Source organism: Haematobia irritans, chromosome 1, assembly GCF_050003625.1.
Source record: "Haematobia irritans isolate KBUSLIRL chromosome 1, ASM5000362v1, whole genome shotgun sequence".
Classification (NCBI taxonomy): domain Eukaryota; kingdom Metazoa; phylum Arthropoda; class Insecta; order Diptera; family Muscidae; genus Haematobia; species Haematobia irritans.
Window position 1 is genome coordinate 15463900 of NC_134397.1, and position 22329 is coordinate 15486228.

At 32.6% G+C, this 22329-nt stretch overlaps 1 protein-coding gene across 2 annotated transcripts in view; it reads left to right on the forward strand.

Moving 5' to 3' along the window:
- Window positions 1–7485, forward strand: part of LOC142220301 (hexosaminidase D) — a 148190-nt gene extending 140705 nt beyond the window's left edge. For both annotated transcript variants that reach the window (XM_075289353.1, XM_075289352.1), the window contains exons 5-6: window positions 1747–2904; window positions 7001–7485. In XM_075289353.1, coding sequence (XP_075145468.1) covers window positions 1747–2904; window positions 7001–7246 — 1404 coding nt within the window. In that variant the 3' untranslated portion in view covers window positions 7247–7485. The remainder of the gene's footprint in view (window positions 1–1746; window positions 2905–7000) is intronic.
- Window positions 7486–22329: the final 14844 nt, after the last annotated feature.

The window sequence follows — 22329 nt, forward strand, 5'->3', positions numbered from 1 at the left end:
TATTTCAATAGAAAATTTTGTCAAAATTTTAATTTCCATATTTTTTTTTTCAAAATTTTCATTTCAATAAAAATGTTGTAGAAATTGTTATTTCAATAGAAAATGTTGTCAGTGTGTTTTATTTTAATAGAATATTTTCTCATAATTTCGACTTCAATAGAAAATTTGGGCATAATTTTTATTTCAATAGAAAATTTTGTCATAATTTTTATTCCAATATAAAATTTTATCATAATTTTGATTTCTATACAAAGTTCTGTCAAAATTTGGGTTTTAATAGAAAATTTTGTCAAAATTTTTCTTTCAATAGAAAATTTTTTCAAAATTTTTATTTCAAAAAAATTGTGTAAAATTTTTTAATGCAATAGAAAATTTTGTTAAAATTTTTATTTCAATGAAAACAATTTCCAAAATTTTGATTTCAATAGAAAATGTTGCCATAATTTTTATTTTAATAGAACATTTTGTCATAATTTTGATTTCAATCGATAATTTTGTAAAAAAAAATTATTTCAAAATTTTTATTATTGAAACCAAAATTAAAAAAAAAAAAATATTTCAATAGAAAATTTTGTCAACATTTTTATTTCAATATTTTTGTCAAAATTTTTATTTCAATAAAAATGTTGTGGAAATTGTTATTTTAATAGAAAATTTTGTCAATTTTTTTTTTTTAATAGAAAAATTTGTCAAAATTTTTTTTTTTTAATTTTTTTTATAAAAAATATAATTTTAATATAAAATTTTTTAAATTTTATAAAAAAAAATTACTTCAAAAGAAAAATTTGTCAAAATTTTTATTTCAATAGAATTTTTATCAAAATTTTTATTTTAAAGAAAAATGTTTCAACATTTTTATTTCAATAGAAAATTTTGTCAAAATTTGGGTTCAATAGAAAATGTTGTAATAATTTGCATTTCAATTGATTTTTTTTTTTTTTAAAATTTTGTCAAATGTTTTATTTTTATAGAAAAATTTAGTTAAAATTTTTATTTCAATAAAAAAATTCTAAGTTTGATTTCAATGGAAAATTGTTTCATAATTTTGATTTCAATAGAAAATTTTGTCACAATTTTTATTTCAATAGAAAATTTTTTCATAATTTTTATTTCAATAGAAAATGTTATCATAACTTTATATTTCAATAGAAAATTTTGTCTAAATTTTTATTTCACTAGAAAATTTTGTCAAAATTTTTATTCCAATAGAAAATTTTGTCAAAATTTTTTTTCCAATAGAAAATTTTGTCAAAATTTTGATTTCATTAGAAAATTTTGTGAAAATTTTTATTTTAATAGAAAAAATTTTCAAAATGTTGATATCAATAGAAAATTATGAAAAAATTTTTATTTCAACAGAGAATTTTGTCAAAATTTTGGTTTCAATAGAAAATGTTGTCAAAATTTTGATTTCAATATAAAAATTTTGTCAAAATGTTGACTTCACAAGAAAATTTTTACATAATTTTGATTTAATAGAAAGTGTTGTCATAATTTTGTTTTCAATAGAAAATTTTAATTTCAATAGAAAATTATTTAACATTTTTTTTCTAAAAAAGTTTGTCTCAAAATTGTATTTCTATGCAAGAATTTTGTCAAAAATGTTATTGAAATGTACTTGTAATTTTATTTCTAATGGAAATTATCACAAAATTCTATGTCTATGGAAAATTTAGACAAAAATTTTACTAAAATGTGTTTGCAATTTGCTTTTTATATCTGATCAACTCTTTTTCCAAATTTTAGGACTTTTTACAAACATGCGTGCATTTTGGTTTCAAAATAATGCCTTTGGTACAGACATTCGGCCACATGGAATATGCTTTAAAATTACAAGAATTCGCCTCCATGCGTGAATTACCCGATAGTCCACAATCGATTTGTCCAAGTCAAAAACCATCCCTTCACTTCATCGAAGCCATGCTTACCCAAGTCATAGAGTTTCATCTGGAAGTGGCCTCAATAAAAATGACCCATATACACATAGGATGTGATGAGGTAGCCCGCATGGGTGAATGTGTTCAGTGCAGACAAAAGTCAAGGGGAGAATTATTTATGAATCATGTCATTAATGTGGCTCATTTTGTCCGGAACAAATGGAGCAACCTCAAGGTTATCATCTGGGATGATATGCTGCGTGGCATGACATTGAGTGAAATGCAACATTCACAAATTGGTCAATATGTGGAACCCATGATTTGGGTATATGTCAATGATATCTATCGTTTTATACCACCCATGTTGTGGGAACGTTATACCCGTGTTTTTCCCACAGCATGGGCGGCATCAGCGTTTAAGGGAGCTTTTGGAGAGAGTCTCATGTTACCGCCCATACAAAATCATTTGGAGAATAATATTCGTTGGTTGGCCGTAATTGCCAAAGAGGGAGCACGATTCACTAAAGGTTTCCAAGGATTGGTATTGACAGGATGGCAGCGTTATGATCATTTTGCTGTATTATGTGAACTACTGCCCACTGGTATACCGAGTTTAATGGTCTCCTTGTCCACCGTCTCTAAGGGCTATTTTGATACAAACCCCAAGGAAAATGATTTACTTAAAGTCCTTCAGTGTGTCTATCAATTGGATAAACATCGTGCGGGTCATCCTTGGCTAGATTTGCAACCGAACTCTCATCACAATCAGTTGTTCTCAACCTGTGTCTATGTGGGTCATCAATTCTATAAATATTCCTTGCGTCTCCATGAGCTACTCACCGAAGTACAAATCTATTTGAATCAAGTTCAGGATCGTAGTGCTTGGATGTCGGACTATAATGTTCGTCATAATTTCAGTTCACCCATACGAGTACATGAGCTGACACAAAAAACCCCACTGTATATAAGTGAGCTACAGGGTATGTCGCGACAGGCTCAGGAGTTGATGTACGATATTTTTGATAAGGTAAGTAGGGATAAATGAATGCTTCATATACACCAAAAAAAAAAAAAAAAACATCAACATGTTTTTTTAAGTTAATTTTTGTTTTTATACCCTCCACCGTTTTTAATACATCGATATATTGTTCTAAGGCCCCAAGAAGTATATAAATTCCGGGTCGTGGTGAAATTCTGAGTCGATCTAAGCATGTCCGTCTGTCCGTCCGTCTGTTGAAATCACGCTAACTTCCAAACGAAACAAGCTATCGACTTGAAACTTGGCACAAGTAGTTTTTATTGATGTTTTATTGATTGCAAATGGGCCATATCGGACCATTTTACGTATAGCCCCCATATAAACCGACCCTCTGATTTGGCTTGCGGAGCCTCTTGGAGAAGCAAAATTCATACGATCCGGTTGAAATTTGGTACATGGTGTTAGTAAATGGTCTCTAACAACCATGCAAAAATTGGCCCACATCGGTCCAAAAATATATATATATAGCCCCCATATAAACCGACCCCAGATTTGGCTTGCGGAGCCTCTAAGAGAAGCAAATTTCATCCGATCCAGCTGAAATTTTTTACGTGATTTTAGTATATGGTCTCTAACAACCATGCAAAAATTGGTCCACATCGGTCCATAATTATATATAGCCCGCATATAAACCGATCCCCAGATTTGACCTCCGGAGCCTCTCGGAAGAGCAAAATTCATCCGATTCGGTTGAAATTTGGTACGTGGTTTTAATATATGGCCTCAAACAACCATGTAGAAATTGGTCCACATCGGTCCATAATTATATATAGCCCCCATATAAACCGATCCCCCAATTTGGCTTGCGGAGCCTCTAAGAGAGGCAAATTTCATTCGATCCGGCTGAAATTTGGTACATGGTGTTAGTATATGGTCTCTAACAACCATGCAGAATTTGGTCGAAATCGGTCCATAATTATATATAGCCCCCATATAAACTTATCCCCAGGTTTAACCTCCGGTGCCTTTTGGAGAAGCAAAATTCATCCGATCTGGTTGAAATTTGGTTCGTGGTGTTACTATATGATATTTAACAACCATGTCAAAAGTGGTCCATATCGGTCCACAAACATATATAGCCCCCATATAAACCGATCCCGAGATTTGGTTTTGGAGCCTCTTGGGAGGTGCAAATTTCATCCGAGTCAGTTGAAATTTGGTACATTGTACTAGTATATGGCCGTTAACAACCATGCCTAACTAGGTCCATATCGGTCTATAGTTATATATAGCCCTCAGATAAAACGATCCCCAATCACACAAAAATTGGTCCATATCAGTTCATAATTGTATATAGCCCCCATATAAGCGACGCCCATATTTCAATTCTGGCTCTCTAAGTACCGCACTCTAAGTAAGCAAAAGTCCATATTGATTCGTAATTATTTGTAGACTTAACTATATATACCTTTTTTGTCTATTATATACCACGACTTACAATTTAGAAGATGATGTTAAGAAGTTTTACGATACCTTACCATCGGTAAGTATTACCACAACCCAAGTAATTCGATTGTGGATGACAGTCTTTCGTAGAAGTTTCTACGCAATCCATGGTGGAGGGTACATAAGATTCGACCTGGCCGAACTTACGGCCGTATATATTGTGCATTTGCTAATTATCTGAATTTATTCGAATTTAATTTATTTGAGTTTAATATAACTTATTTTTTTAATGACATTAATTTAATTTAACGTTTAATATAACTTCATTAAATTCAAATTGTTTTTTTTTATACCCTCCACCATAGGATGGGGGTATATTAACTTTGTCATTCCGTTTGTAACACATCGAAATATTGCTCTAAGACCCCAAAAAGTATGTATATTCTGGGTCGTGGTGAAATTCTGAGTCGATCTGAGCATGTCCGTCGTCCATCCGTCTGTTGAAATCACGCTAACTTCCGAACGAAACAAGCTATCGCCTTGAAACTTGGCACAAGTAGTTGTTATTGATGTAGGTCGGATGGTATTGCAAATGGGCCATATCGGTCCACTTTTACGTATAGCCCCCATATAAACGGACCCCCAAATTTGGCTTGCGAATCCTGTAAGAGAAGCAAATTTCATCCGATCCTGCTGAAATTTGGTACATGGTGTTAGTATATGGTCTCTAACAACCACGCAGGAATTGGTCCATATCGGTCCATAATTATATATAGACCCCATATAAACCGATCCCCCAATTTGGCTTTCGGAGCGTCTAAGGGAAGCAAATTTCATCCGATCCGGCTGAAATTTGGTACATGGTTTTAGTACATGGTCTCTAACAACCATGCGAAAATTGGTCCACATCGGTCCATATATATATGGGGGCTATAAACCATTTATATGGGGGCTATAAACCATTTATATGGGGGCTATAAACCATTTATATGGGGGCTATAAACCGATCCCCAGATTTGACCTCCGGAGCCTCTTGGAAGAGCAAAATTCATCTGATTTAGTTGAAATTTGGTACGTGGTTTTAATATATGGACTCAAACAACCATGCAGAAATTGGTCCATATCTGTCCAAAATTATATATATAGCCCCCATATAAACCGATCCCCAGATTTGACCTCCGGAGCCCCTTGGAGAGCAAAATTCATTCGATTCGGTTGAAATTTGGTACGTGGTGTTAGTATATGGTCTCTAACAACCATGCCGGAATTGGTCCATATCGGTCTATAATTATATATAGGCCCCATGTAAACCGATCCACAGATTTGACCCCCGGAGCCTCTTGGAAGAGCAAAATTCATCTGATTTAGTTGAAATTTGGTACGTGGTTTTAATATATGGCCTCAAACATCCATGCAGAAATTGGTCCACATCGGACCCATATAAACCGAACCCCCAATTTGACCTCCGGAACCCCTTGGAAGAGCAAAATTCATCCGATTCGGTTGAAATTTGGTACGTGATGTTAGTATATGGTCTCTAACAACCATGCAGGAATTCGTCCATAGCGGTCCATAATTATATATAGCCCCCATATAAACCGATCCCGAGATTTGGTTTTGGAGCCTCTTGGAGGAGCAAATTTACCGCAACCCAAGTAATTCGATTGTGGATAACAGTCTTTCGTAGAAGTTTCTACGCAATCTATGGTGGAGGGTACATAAGATTCGGCCTGGCCGTATATACTTGTTTTTCTTTCAATTAGTTTTTTTTTTTTTTTGTGAATTTACTAATTATCTGAATGTATTCGAATTTAATTTATTTGAGTTTAATATAATTTATTTTTTTTAATGACTTTAATTTAATTTAACTTTTAATATAATTTCATTTAACCCTTTCGACCCTTTTATAGGTATCGCTAAATTTTTTTTTACTTTTAATCATGTTGAAGTCATTTAAGAAGCATCTAGCCAAAATTTCGGGTCGCCACGCCCATTCGTTTAGGCGGTAGAGAATGTTGCCTGTGGGCAACTTTGGACAATTGTGCTCGTCACTGGGACATCCCAATCGAAGTTCAAATTTTTTTCAAAATCATTGTTTTTCAAACCTTTTTTCTCCAAGTCTTATGTCCAAAAATATGTAATTTTACTACCACAATTGCCCAAAGTTGCCCACAGGCAACTTTTCAATTTTAAAAATTTCTCATCTGTTGTTTTCTAAGATTTGACTTCCAGAAATTCGCAAATATTTTTTTCTTGAGGCACGTGCGTATTAATGAAAACATTTTTGCTAATTGACAACCAAATTAGCTGATTTTTCATTCAACTTGAAGAAAACACTTGTAGCTCTCGATACCATTATAATTTTATGAACAAAAACAACGCTGACAGTGAGTCTCAAAACACAAAAAGTTGCCCACAGGCAACTTTAGGGTCGAAAGGGTTAATTCAATTTGTTTTTTTTTTACTTATTTTACTTTATTTTTTAAAATATATTTTATGCTAATTTAACTCGTTTATGTTTAACATAATTGTATTTTTTATTGAATTAATTTAATTTATTTTAATTGAATATTATTTTGTTTAATTTAACTTTAATTCTTCAATTGAAATTTTTTTGTGAATTGACATTAATTTCATTTAATTATTTAAGTTAGATATTTTGGATTTTCATCTCTCTCCTCTTTTCTTTTACTTTTAGTACACCATTGCCGAATTTATTGAACAGTCCATATATCCAACAATCGGATCTCTACAACGTCATTTAGCCAATGCTCAATTATTATTACAACCCAATCATTGGCCCCAACGTCCATTGCCTATAGCACAAGCTTTACATGATTTACATTTAATAACAGAGGATCATCATACCGGCCAGCAACAGCAATTACGACAACATCAGATCCTTCAGCCACAGCATCAACATCATCAACACATGCAACATTGAAGTACCATATGCAGAGATGATGATTATCATCATAGTAGAGTATTTTTTTCATAGTCTGTCTTCCGAAGAAGTCGAAAATGTTAACATTATACAAAGCAAACACCGAAAAAAAAAACAAAAAACACAACACAAACTTACATACCTTTTGAAAAAATCTCTAAAGTCGTATCATTTTTTATGAAAAAAAAATCGTATACATATATATTAAAATCAAAAAAAAATATTTTTCTAAAAAAAAAAACACACATTGGTCATATTTTATTTTTATTTTAAATCATTAATTTTTTATTAAGATATAGAATAAGATAAGAGAACAACTATGAGTTAAAAAGTCTCTGAAATTATCATAAAAGGTGATTTCAATAAAAAACATTAATTGATTCCCATACTTTAAAATGATATACCTAATAAAATTCGAAAAAAACGTATAAAACAATTAAGTTTGAAGCGGAACAAGGTCGACTATATTATACCCTCCACCACACACCATTTCATGATGTTTTTTTTATATCCACAGAGTTCAAATTTTTTATCGAGAAAATCGGACAGACGGACGGACATAGCTAGATCGACTCAGAATTTCACAACGACCCTTACACACTAAAAAAATATTTACGTGATATCAAAGATTGCGCAACCTAAATTATTTTTTTAGGATGCGAAATTTACAAAATATTAAAGACAAATTTCTTTAAATGAATGAAATTTTAATTAAAATAAAGTTTATAATCTTTACTTCAAATTCCTTATTCCTAATTTTCCTTAAAGTAAAGAAACACATTTTTGATTTAAAGAAATTGTCCTTAAAGTAACTGAAATATTGAAACTTTAGATTTATGATATAAACGCTTCAAATATAGGCTAAGACTTATTTTGAAGATTTAGCGTCTTTGGTTAAATTTTTTTTGGAATTAAGAAAACAATTTTATGCTTTGAAGTATCCGTTATAATTTGAATTTTTAAACTGGCATTTGTTTGTACGTAAGTACCTTTATTAATACAACGCGAAAAGAAAATTTTCCTTAATATTTTGTAAATTGCTTATCATAAAATATAGGATGCGTAATCTTTAATATCACGGAAATATTTTTTTCAATATGGTGAATGTCCATAAATTTGGGGGATTATAGGAATTCATTTTGAAGGCTCAAGCAGTGATGCCAACTCCCGAGGGGCAAAAACACCAAATATATATATTATAAATTCTAACATGCCAGTTCCCGCAACACAAAAACTACTTCAGCCACCTAAATTTCAATGTACTAAAAGCATTTTAAAGTGTACAGCTCTATAACTTTTAATGTTTATTTAACTTTCATTCAGGCAATTTGGTGCTTTTTGGAAATCTAAGAGCACTAAATTTGGTGTTAAAAGGTGATACGGTCAAAGGAAAACGCGTGTAAATCGGTGAAATCGTTTATTTAAAAAATCAAATTAAATTTCTTTTTCAAGTTCAATTAGTATAAAATTCAGGAAAATATTCAGTTAGGCTTTCGCTTTTCCAAATCCGAATTGCCGGGCCTCACGCTTGACACCTGCCATCAGATTTTGTACAGCCACCTTGTCCACCTTCTTCGCCGCAAAAAGCCAGTTTGCCTTGAACTGCTGCTCGTCCTTAGCATTTTTTTGGTCTTCTTTAGGTTCCGCTTGACTATAACCCAGTATTTCTCAATTGGGCGGAGCTCTGGCGTGTCGGGAGGGTTCTCGTCCTTGGGAACCACCTGCACGTTGTTGGCGGCGTACCTTTTTACCGTAATGGCAAGATGCCAAATCCGACCAAAACAGTACGGAACAACCGTGTTTCTTCAGGAAAGGCAGCAGACGTTTATTCAAACACTCTTTCGTAAATTTCTTGGTTGACAGTCCCGGAAGCTATGAAAATGCTGCTTTTCAAGCCACAGGTACAGATGGCTTGCCAAACCAAATATTTCTTTGCGAACTTTGACAGTTTTATGTGCTTGAAAATATCTGCTACCTTCCCCCTTCCTTTCGCCGTATAAAACTCCTGTCCCGGAAGCTACTTGTAGTCGGCTTTGACGTAGGTTTCGTCGTCCATTACCACGCAGTCAAACTTCGTCAGCATCGTCGTATACAGCCTCCGGGATCGCGCTTTGGCCGTCGTATTTTGTTTATCATCGCGATTTGGGGTCACTACCTTCTTGTAAGTCGATTGTCCGGCTCGTTTTTTGTCTCGATCCACGGTTGTAGACGATACACCCAGCTTATTTGCGGCATCTCGGAGAGAGAGGTTAGGGGTTCGCTTGAAACTACCGGCAACTCTCTTTGTCGTCTCAGCGGCTTCCGGTTTTCGATTTCCCCCCGATCCAGACTTCCTGGCTGTCGACAAATGTTCCCCTTTAATTACAGTTGGCAACTTTTAGCGATTTTGCCAGCTTTGCGTGCGAGTAGCTCGGATTTTCGCGATGCGCGAGCAAAATTTTGATACGCTGCTCTTCTTGCTTGGACGGCATTTTGACAACTGAAGAGTGAATTCCAAAATCAAAATAGGAGCAACATTCTACACACACACACCTTCAAAATGAGGGGTTTTTTAAATGCAAAATTGAAAGAAATACGTCAAGTTTATATTGACCAAATTTTGAACCTTATCACCCTTTAAAAGCACCAAATTGGCATCACTGGACTCAAGTGCTAATTTATAATTTTACCCACACACAAACATTTTGTTTTTCTGATTCAATCACGAAATTAATTGACCCAATTAATTTTTTAATTGAAATGTCTTCAATCACACACAGAAAAAAATTTTCACGAAAATGTTTCCAATTAAAGTCTTTATTGAGTTTTAAAAAATATTCAATTAAAAATTCAATTGATTCAACAAATTGTTTAATTGATACAAAAATCAATCACAAAAATTAATAATATCAATTAATTTTTTAATTGTTAAAAAAATGTTTGATTATTACAAAAATAAGCTCAATTAAGACTTTAATTGCAAAAATCATTCAGGCAATTTGATGCTTTTTGGAAATCTAAAAGCACTAAATTTGGTGTTAAAAGCACCAAATCGGCATCAATTTTGCCCACACACAAAAATTTTTTTATCTGATTCAATCACGAAATTAATTGACCCAATTAATTTTTTAATTGAAATGTCATCAATCACACACAGAAAAAATTTTCACGAAAAATTTTCCAAAGTCTTTATTGAGTTTTAAAAATTATTCAATTACAAATTTAATTGATTCGACAAATTGTTTAATTGATACAAAAATCAATCACAAAAAACTAATAGTATCAATTAATTTGTTAATTGTTAAAATCACCAAATTGGCATCAATTTTACCCACACACAAATTTTTTTTTTTTTCTGATTCAATCACAAAATTAATTGACCCAATTAATTTTTTAATTGAAATGTCTTCAATCATACAAAGAAAAAAATTTCACAAAAATTTTTCCAAAATATTGAGTTTTAAAAAATATTCAATTACAAATTTAATTGATTCAACAAATTGTTTAATTCATACAAAAATCAATCACAAAAATTAATAATATCAATTAATTTTTTAATTGTTAAAAAAATGTTTAATTATTACAAACATAAGCTCAAGACTTTAATTGCAAACATTTTAGTGAAATTTTTTTCTATACAACTATTTCTATATTTTTTTCTATACAACAATATTTTTCCACAATTGTGAAATCTTTTCATTTGGGCTTGGGGACCTTAATGTTGCAACTTGTCGTCAGTGTTCTTCACAATATATCCCATAAATATAGAAATTATAAAGTATATGATCTATAACCCAATGTTATTATGTTGAATATTTAAAAGTAAATTTTCGTTCATAAACATATGGTGACCGAACTCACATTTTCATTTCTCAAGCATATGGAAGACGATTTCCCGGTATTGTGTTGTGAAATCTTTATCTTCGTGCAGCTCGCAAATGCCAAAAATTTTATATTTTTCAATTTTTAAAATTTTTCTGATTTTCTACAGCAGAACCTATTTCTTTATTTTTTTACAAAAAAATCTTGTCAAAAATTTTTAATGGGAATTTTTGTGAGAAATTATTTATTTAAATTGGAGACTTTTGGGGACGAAAGAGCCAGAAAAATACTGCCAACACTGATGGTGATGAAGGGTATAAATATATACACAAAAAGAAACTTGAATGTAGAAACAACAAAACAGTCTGCTAAAACAGCAAAAAGTCTGCTTAAGAAGTCAAGCTGTCATTATATGTTAAAATAGCAAATATTGTCAACTTTTTTTCTAGCTCGATTACACTAACTCATGTTTTAGTTTGGGGCTATAGTAACAAAATAAAAACTATATATTTACACATAGAAAAAAAATCACGAAAACATTTCCAATTAAAGTTTTAATTGAGTTTTAAAAAAATATTAAATTAAAAATTTAATAGATTCAACAAATTTTTTAATTGAAACAAAACTCAATCTTCTTCTTCTTTATTTGAAAATCCGTTATCCGGATCATACAATAAGTTTAACAAATATGTTAATAATTTCATTTCATAAACAGCTCTCGATTTCTGGCAGCTGATATAATATTACATTCATCCCGGTAGCCTGTCCATTCTTGAAAGTTTTTCAGCCAGTTTACTTCTCTCCTGCCTCTTCCTCGTTGTCCTTCTATTTTTCCCTTTATGATGGTTTGCAGAATTCTGTATTTGTTATTTGTCATGAAGTGTCTCAAGTACGCAATTTTTCGAGTTTTAACATTTCGTAGCAATTCTCTCTCCAAGCCCAGTCTTCTTAACACTTCCTGGTTTGGTACACGATCTGTCCAAGCAATCTTCAAAATTATTCGATACATCCATATTTCGAAGGATTCCAGTCTCTTCTCATCAATATTTTTGATAGTCCACGTCTCAACTGCTTAGAGTAGTACCGACCAAATATAGTATTTTACAAATCTGACTTTTGTAGAGAGGTTTATGTCATGTCATGGCAAAAACCTTTTTATATTTGAAAAAGGCATCTCTGGCCATCTCTATACGGCGTTTAATTTCCTTCGAAGATTCCCATTTTTCGTTTAATAATACCCCAAGGTATGTGAAGTTTGTGACTCGTTCGATAATGTTGTTATTAATTTTTAGTGTGGTGTGACCGTGATCGTCTTTTTTTTCTCACAAATCTATCACAAAAATTAATAACAGGTTAGCTGATAAGTCCCCGGTCTAACAAAGAAAAACACATTTTTTTGGCAAAATTCGTTTTTATTATTCAACATAGTTCCCTTCAAGAGCAATACAACGATTATAACGACCTTCCAATTTTTTGATACCATTTTGGTAGTACTCTTTCTGTTTTGCCTCAAAATAGGCCTCAGTTCTGGCGATCACCTCTTCATTGCAGCCAAATTTTTTCCCTGCGAGCATCCTTTTGAGGTCTGAGAACAAGAAAAAGTCGCTGGGGACCAGATCTGGAGAATACGGTGGATGGGAAAGCAATTCGAAGCCCAATTCATGAATTTTTGCCATCGTTCTCAATGACTTGTGGCACGGTGCGTTGTCTTGAAGGAACAACACTTTTTTTCTTCATCATATGGAGCCGTTTTGCCGCGATTTCAACCTTCAAACGCTCCAGTAACGACATATAATAGTCACTGTTGATGGTTTTTCCCTTCTCAAGATAATAGATAAAAATTATTCCATGCGCATCCCAAAAAACAGAGGTTATTACTTTGCCAGCGGACTTTTGAGTCTTTCCACGCTTCGGAAACGGTTCACCGGTCGCTGTCCACTCAGCCGACTGTCGATTGGACTCAGGAGTGTAGTGTTGGAGCCATGTTTCATCCATTGTCACATATCGACGGAAAAACTCGGGTGTATTACGAGTTAACAGCTGCAAACACCGCTCAGAATAATCAACACGTTGTTGTTTTTGGTCAAATGTGAGCTCGCGCGGCACCCATTTTGCACAGAGCTTCCGCATATCTAAATATTGATGAATGGTATGACCAACACGTTCCTCTGATATCTTTAAGGCCTCTGCTATCTCGATCAACTTCATTTTACGATCATTCAAAATCATTTTGTGGATTTATTTATGTTTTCGTCGGTAACCACCTCTTTTGGGCGTCCACTGCGTTCACCGTCCTCCGTTCTCATTTCACCACGCTTGAATTGTGCATACCAATCAATTATTGTTGATTTTCCTGGGGCAGAGTCCGGAAACTCATTATCAAGCCAAGTTTTTGCTTCCACCGTATTTTTTCCCTTCAGAAAAAAGTATTTTATCAAATCACGAAATTCCTTTTTTTCCATTTTTTTCACAATAACAAAAGTTGCTTCACAAAAGACGCTCTATCTCACAAACTAATTGACTTACAGACGTCAAATTTTGACACGAATCATTTGAAGGTTGGTACTATATAAAAAAAAATATGCATTTAATACTAGCGACGCCTTCTATGTGTCAGACCGGGAACTTATCAGCCAACCTGTTAATATCAATTAATTTTTTATTTGATACTATCATTTCTATGATTGAAGACATTTAAATTAAAAATTAATTGGCTCAATTAATTTCGTGAAATATATTTTTGTGTGCAATTGTTTTTCAATATACCCTTAAATACAAAAATGTAACAGCAGAAGCCCAGAAGCTGTTTAGCAGACTTGTTTCTATGAGTGTAAAAAAAAACAACAACAATTAAGAAGCAAATAATTTTCGTAAATATCGCCTATTGTGTAAACTATCATATGTTAATTAATTAAAATTATTAAAAATGTAATAAAGGGTGATTTGTTAAGAGCTTGATAACTTTTTTTTAAAAAAAAAACGCATAAAATTTGCAAAATCTCATCGGTTCTTTATTTGAAACGTTAGATTGGTCCATGACATTTACTTTTTGAAGATAATTTCATTTAAATGTTGACCGTGGCTGCGTCTTAGGTGGTCCATTCGGAAAGTCCAATTTTGGGCAACTTTTTCGAGCATTTCGGCCGGAATAGCCCGAATTTCTTCGGAAATGTTGTCTTCCAAAGCTGGAATAGTTGCTGGCTTATTTCTGTAGACTTTAGACTTGACGTAGCCCCACAAGAAATAGTCTAAAGGCGTCAAATCGCATGATCTTGGTGGCCAACTTACCGGTCCATTTCTTGAGATGAATTGTTCTCCGAAGTTTTCCCTCAAAATGGCCATAGAATCGCGAGCTGTGTGGCATGTAGCGCCATCTTGTTGAAACCACATGTCAACCAAGTTCAGTTCTTCCATTTTTGGCAACAAAAAGTTTGTTAGCATCGAACGATAGCGATCGCCATTCACCGTAACGTTGCGTCCAACAGCATCTTTGAAAAAATACGGTCCAATGATTCCACCAGCGTACAAACCACACCAAACAGTGCATTTTTCGGGATGCATGGGCAGTTCTTGAACGGCTTCTGGTTGCTCTTCACTCCAAATGCGGCAATTTTGCTTATTTACGTAGCCATTAAACCAGAAATGAGCCTCATCGCTGAACAAAATTTGTCGATAAAAAAGCGGATTTTCTGCCAACTTTTCTAGGGCCCATTCACTGAAAATTCGACGTTGTGGCTCGTTAGTAAGTCTATTCATGATGAAATGTCAAAGCATACTGAGCATCTTTCTCTTTGACACCATGTCTGAAATCCCACGTGATCTGTCAAATACTAATGCATGAAAATCCTAACCTCAAAAGAATCACCCTTTAGAACTTGAAATTGAAACAAATTCATTCAAAGAAGCAATTAAAAAAAAAAACATATTTTAATACAATTAAATTCTCTCAACCCAAATTCGGCCATTGATCATCTATTACAAACTTTGAATAAGAGATATATTTTTTTGAACATTAATTTTTTTTTAAATATAAATTTAAATAAGAAATCAAAATTTTTATAAAAAAATAAATACTTTTAACGAAATAAAAGTCATAATCGTTTCAGAAAATAATACAAAACAGATGCTTAAAAAGCTATATAGAATATTGTTTTCAAACTTTTCCCAACTAATCTAAATATAAGTACAACATACCCACAACAACAAAAAAATGTGTAATATTTCGAACAAGAAATAATAAAATATAATTAAATACATCCTATATATATAAATATTACAAAACATACAAGAACATATTTCATATTGTTAGTTGAACGAAAGTAATATAGAAAACAAAATCTAAATAACATTAAAAATGTTACATACTTATCGTACGACAAATCCATACATATTCAAATGTTGATAATATTAAAATTTTGGTTCCAGAGACTCTGGCGGTCATCATAGCATTAATACAAACAATAAAAACCAGTTAACATAGGACAACAATTATGCGATATTCGTGTTTTTTCTCTATTATTTACCAAAAAATACATACATATGTAACATTATTTAATAAAGGAGCATGATTATAGTAAAAACTTTGAAAATTGAATTTTAATTTTAATGGTATATTACAAGTGTGGTAAGTACATACAGAAAAAATATCACCAAAAGTGATGGAAATTTTTTAATTTTTAACTAAAAATTTATTTCAAACAATCAAATTAAAAACACAAAGTCAATTAATAAAGTAGTTAACAATAGTTACGTTTTTAATGAAAAAGTTAATTGAATTTTGCAATCAATATTAATAAAATTTTTGTTTGAATAAAAATTAATTAAATCAAATCAAATAATTGATCCAATTAATTTTTTAATTGAAATGTCTTCAATCACAGAAATGATAGTATCAATTAAAAAATTTAATTGAAATTTTTGTAATAGATTTTTGTTTCAATTAAAAAAAATTGTTGAATCAATTTTTTTTTTGCATATTTTTTAAAACTTTAATTGGGAAAATGTTGGTGAAATTTTTTTCTATGTTGACTTGAAACTTGAAACGATCCCCACATTTAACATCCGTAGCTTCTTGAAGAAGCAAATATCATTCGTGATGTCAGTATTTAGCAGAGAATGAAGCCGACCCATTTTTGTCGGCGGCGGCTAATACTAATTTTTTGCCTCCGGCGGCGGCGGCTTGATGGCTAAGCCGATATAAATTTGTCTTATCGACGGCGGACAATTATCCATAATAAAATCAATTTGATGTTATCCGAATGGTAATGAGATTAGTTGTACAACTTATCTTATAATCACATTTACACATAATTCAAATGTTCTGAGCCAAATTTTTGCAAACCTATTATAGCAACTTTATACTGACGGATTTTGGGTGGAAAGTTAAACATTTTGACAAAACATGCAACCATTATTAATAATTTTTTCAGATTCAAATCAATATTTTTGATTAATTGGCGGCTAATTTTGAGTCGAGATGAGTCGACAAATTCGGCGACGGCTTCGAATGGCAAAACTAGTCGGCGGCGGCTAAAATCGGCGGCGCGACTCGGCGGCTTCATTCTCTGGTCAGTAGTGCTTTCTAATAACCTTACACAAATTGGTCGATATCGGTTCAAAATTTGGGTAGAATTATGGATTTTCGAGGGATGGTCATGAATTAAGCTCTTTTTTGTTCTAAATTTTATTTTTTGTAATTGATTTTTGTTTCAATAAAAAAAAAATTGTTGAATCAATTAAATTTTTATTAGAATATTTTTAAAACATTAATTGGAAAACATTTCGTGAAATTTTTTTCTATGTTGACTTGAAACTTGAAACGATCCCCACTTTTAACATCCATAGCCTCTTGAAGAAGCAAATTTCATTCGATCGAAATTTGGTACGTGATGTAAGTAGTGCTTTCTAATAACCTTACACAAATTGGCCGATATTGGTTCAAAATTTGGGATTTTCTAGGGATGGTCATGAATTAAGCTCTTTTTTGTTCTAGAACGTATTGTTTAGGAGATATGAGCAAACGATGTTTTTCATAAAAAAAAAATTTCGAATTTTTCAGGATTTTGGTGGAATTTTGAATTTTCTAAAATTAATCAAGAACTAAGCTCCTTTTCGACCTAGGACGCATAGTTTAGGAGATATGAGCTTAAAAAAATTAATATACAAATTTCGAATTTTTCATGATTTGGGCGGAATTTTGGATTTTCTAGGGATGATCACAAATTGAGGTATTTTTTTCCTCAATATTTGATCACCTTTTTGAGGTTCTAAAAGAAGTTTTTAATATAAAAATTTAGAATATAAAAAATTATTATAAATAATTAGAATGAAATTGAATTGAATGGAAATTTAGAATTTTTCAGGATTTGGATGGAATTTTGGAATTTCTTTGGGTGATAACGAAAAAAAAAAATTTAATACAAAAATTTAGAATTTTCCAGGATTTGGACGGAATTTTGGATTTTCTCGGGGTGATCACCAATTCAGTTCCTTCTCGCTATAGGACGCATAGTTTAGGAGATATGAGCAAAACAAGTTTGTAATATAAAAATTTAGAATTTTCCAGGATTTGGACGGAATTTTGGATATTCTCGGGGTGATCACCAATTCAGCTCCTTCTCGCTCTAGGACGCATAGTTTAGGAGATATGAGCAACAGAAGTTTTTAAGGAGATATAAGCAAAAGAAGGTTTTAATATAAAAATTTCGAATTTTTCGGGATTTGGGTGGAATTTGAATTTTCTCGGGATGATCACGAATTAAGCTCCTTTTCGCTCTATGACGCATAACATAAAGGGTGGTTAAATTGTAAGGGCCGATGTTGAATGTGAACCACACCTTAACGCCAAGTTTTTTCCGAATTTTATTTGATATTTCTCTATTTCAGACTTACTCAATTTGAACCATGGACGTCGTGAATGGACAGAATGGTTCCAAGAAATGGCAACAGTGGATGATCAATTTTCGAAGAAAATCATCTTCAGTGATGAGGCACATTTCACCTCAGTGGATTGTCAATAAACAGAATTGCCGCATTTGGGCGAATGAGAATCCAAGAGTGATTGTCGAAAAACCAATGCAACCACAAAGAGTGACTGTTTGGTGCGGTTTATGGGCTGGCGGCATCATCGGGCCGTATTTTTTCCAAAATGAGGCCGGTCAGACAGTTACTGTGAATGGTGTTCGCTATCGTGAGATGATACCGAACTTTTTATGGCCCGAATTGGAAGATATGGATGTGGACGATATGTGGTTTCAGCAGGACGGTGCAACTTGCCACACAGCTAACGAAACAATGGCTCTTTTGCGCAACAAATTCAATGGCCGTGTTATGTCACGAAATGGCGATGTCAATTGGCCGCCAAGATCATGTGATTTGACACCATTGGACTTTTTTCTTTGGGGTTATTTTAAAGAAAAGGTGAACGTCGATAAGCCAGCAACAATTCAAGAGCTAAAGGATGAGATAATTCGGCACATTAACGACATAGACAGCATAGATATGGACAAAAGAAGTTTTTATTATAAAAATTTTCAAATTTTTCGGTATTTGACTCCGAATTTCGAATTTTTCGCCATTTGAATCGACTTTTAGATTTTCTACGGGTGATCACAAATTAAGCTCCTTTTCACTTATTAGATATAAGCAATATCCCCATATATGGGCTATATATCTCTATATAAACCAATCTCCAAATTTGACTTCCGGAGACGCCTTGAGGACCAAATTCTAACCGATCTGGTTCTTGATGTTAACATATCCCTTCTAACAATTATGAAAAAATTGGTACATATCGCTCTAAAATTATATATAGCCCCCATATAAATCGATCCCCAAAATTGACATACAAAGCCTCTTGGGGGGAACAAATTTCCTAAACCTAACCCCCATATAAACCGACGCCCCATTTGACTTCCGGAGCCTCCTGAAGGAGTAAATTTCATCCGATCCTGTTAAAATTCGGTATATAATTTTATTATATACTGGAGCTCGACCGAGTTTTTTTGGCAATAAGCAATAATCGGCCGAAGCTGAAATTTGGTGTTTTTTAGTTCAATATTAGAATATGTTTATACCCTCCACCATAGGATGGGAGGTATATCAACTTTGTCATTCCGTTTGTAACACATCGAAATATTGCTCTAAGACCCCATAAAGAATAGATATTCGTGGTGAAATTCTGAGCCGATCTGAGCATGTCCGTCCGTCCGTCTGTTGAAATCACGCTAACTTCCGAACGAAACTTGCTATCGACTTGAATCTTGGCACAAGTAGTTGTTATTGATGTAGGTCGGATGGTATTGCAAATGGGCGATATCGGTCCACTTTTACGTATAGCCCCCATATAAACGGACCCCCAAATTTGGCTTGCGAGGCCTGTAAGAGAAGCAAATTTTATCCGATCCGGCTGAAATTTGGTACTTGGTGTTAGTATATGGTCTCTAACAACCATGGAAAAATTGGTTCACATCGGTTCATAATTATATATAGCCCCCATATAAACCGATCCCCCGATTTGGCTTGCGGAGCCTCTAAGAGAAGTAAATTTCATCCGATCCGGCTGAAATTTGCTACATGGTGTTAGTATATGGTCTCTAACAACCATGCAAAAATTGGTCCACATCGGTCCATAATTATATATAGCCCCCATATAAACCGATCCCCCGATTTGGCTTGCAGAGCCTCTAAGAGAAACAATTTTCATCCGATCCAGCTGAAATTTGGTACATGGTGTTAGTATATGGTCTCTAACAATATCGTCTCTCTAACATATCGGTTCATAATTATATATAGCCCCCATATAAACCGATCCCCCGATTTGGCTTGCGGTGCCTCTAAGAGAAGCAAATTTCATCCGATCCGGCTGAAATTTGGTACATGGTGTTAGTATATGGTCTCTAACAACCATGCAAAAATTGGTTCACATCGGTCCATAATAATATATAGCCCCTATATAAACCGATCCCCCGATTTGGCTTGCGGAGCCTCTAAGAGAAGCAAATTTCATCCGATCCGACTGAAATTTGGTACATGGTGATAGTATATGGTCTCTAACAACCATGCAAAAATTGGTCCATATCGGTCCATAATTATATATAGCCCCATATAAACCGATCACCAGATTTGACCTCCGGAGCACCTTGGATGAGCGAAATTCTTCCCATTCGGTTGAAATTTGGTATGTGATGTTAGTATAGGGTATCCAACAACCATGCAGGAATTGGTTCCTATCAGTCCATAATAATATATAGCTCCCATATAAACCGATCCCCAGATTTGACTCCTGTGCCTTTTGGAGAAGCAAAATTCATCCGATCTGGTTGAAATTTGGTACGTAGTGGTAGTATATGATATTTAACAACCATGTGAGTTGAAATTTGTGGATGACAGTCTTTCGTAGAAGTTTCTACGGCATCCATGGTGGAGGGTTCATAAGATTCGGCATGGCCGAACTTACGGCCGTATATACTTGTTTTTTTTTTTTTTTTTTTTTAACAAATCTACAAATACAACAATAAAAGGTAATTCATTTGATGTTATATTGATAAATCAATATTTTTTATAATTTTTTACGTATTATTTGTACTGGGTGTTTTGACTGAGACAAATTCAACACTTGAACAATTCAATATCAAATAAATTATTCATAAAGCTTCGGTTAATCCGCCTTTTGACGCCGAAGACCGATTCGTGGCCGAATGCCGAAGCCGATGCTTTGGTCGAGCTCTATTATATACCCTCTAACAATTATGCACCAATTGGACCATATCGGTCCATAACACAACCACGCTTGCCACTCAAGCCAAAAATAATCTACCAAAATTTAGGGAAAATTTTACCAAAAAACTACCAAACAAAAAAATATTATCTATAGAAAATTTTGTCAAAATTTTATTTCTATAGAATATTTTGTCAACATTTTATTTCTATAGAAATTTTTTCAAAATTTTATTTCTATAGAAAATTTTGTCAAAATTTTATTTCTATAGAAAGTTTTGTCAAAATGTTATTTCTATAGAAAATTTTGTCAAAATTTTATTTCTATAGAAAGTTTTGTCAAAATTTTATTTCTATAGAAAGTTTTGTCAAAATTTTATTCTATAGAAAATTTTGTCAAAATTTTATTTCTATAGAAAGTTTTGTCAAAATTTTATTTCTATAGAAAATTTTGTCAACATTTTATTTCTATAGAAAGTTTTGTCAAAATTTTATTTCTATAGAAAATTTTGTCACAATTTTATTTCTATAGAAAGTTTTGTCACAATTTTATTTCTATAGAAAATTTTGTCAACATTTTATTTCTATAGAAAGTTTTGTCAAAATTATATTTCTATAGAAAATTTTGTCACAATTTTATTTCTATAGAAAGTTTTGTCACAATTTTATTTCTATAGAAAGTTTTGTCAAAATGTTATTTCTATAGAAAGTTTTGTCAAAATTTTATTTCGATAGAAAATTGTGTCAAAATTTTATTTCGATAGAAAATTTTGTCAAAATTTTATTTCTATAGAAAATTTTGTCAAAATTTTATTTCTATAGAAAGTTTTGTCAAAATTTTATTTCTATAGAAAATTTTGTCAACATTTTATTTCTATAGAAAATTTTGTCAAAATTTTATTTCTATAGAAATGTTTATCAAAATTTTATTTCTATAGAAAATTTTGTCTAAATTTTATTGCTATAGAAAATTTTGTCAAAATTTTATTTCTATAGAAAATTTTGTCAAAATTTTATTTCTACAGAAAATTTTTGAAGTACCTCTTAGCTAGAGAGGAACATTTGCAAACATCTACCAAAACATCATGAATTATACCTATCTAGCAAACAGTAAGAAATCTACCATTTTTGATTGACTGTGGCAACCGTGAACACAACACAACACAAAAATTCCAAACTAAAAATCACTTATCCCAGCCGAAAGTACTCTATGAGAGGAGAAAAGTGTATTAAGGAAAATGTTAAACGCTTATGTAGTCCCTCTCTGTGGTTAGTTAGTTTAATGTCCTCTAATATTCAATTAGATTATCCGTTAGAATTTTGTGAGCATCAATTTAGCAACTCTCTTCATTCTAATTAACTTGGCAACTCTATCCCTTATTTTGGGAAAAAGGGGTGGTGAATGGCAAAATGAAGGGAAATTCTGTTAAGCACCCCCTTTTGTTTTTGTTTTCATGCAAAAAATGCCGGTCCTAGGATAACAGCTGTCAAAATCGATGAGAGTATGAAGAGAGCATTTGTTATCATCTCATTGAAATAATGAAAGAGAACCAAATATCAAAAAA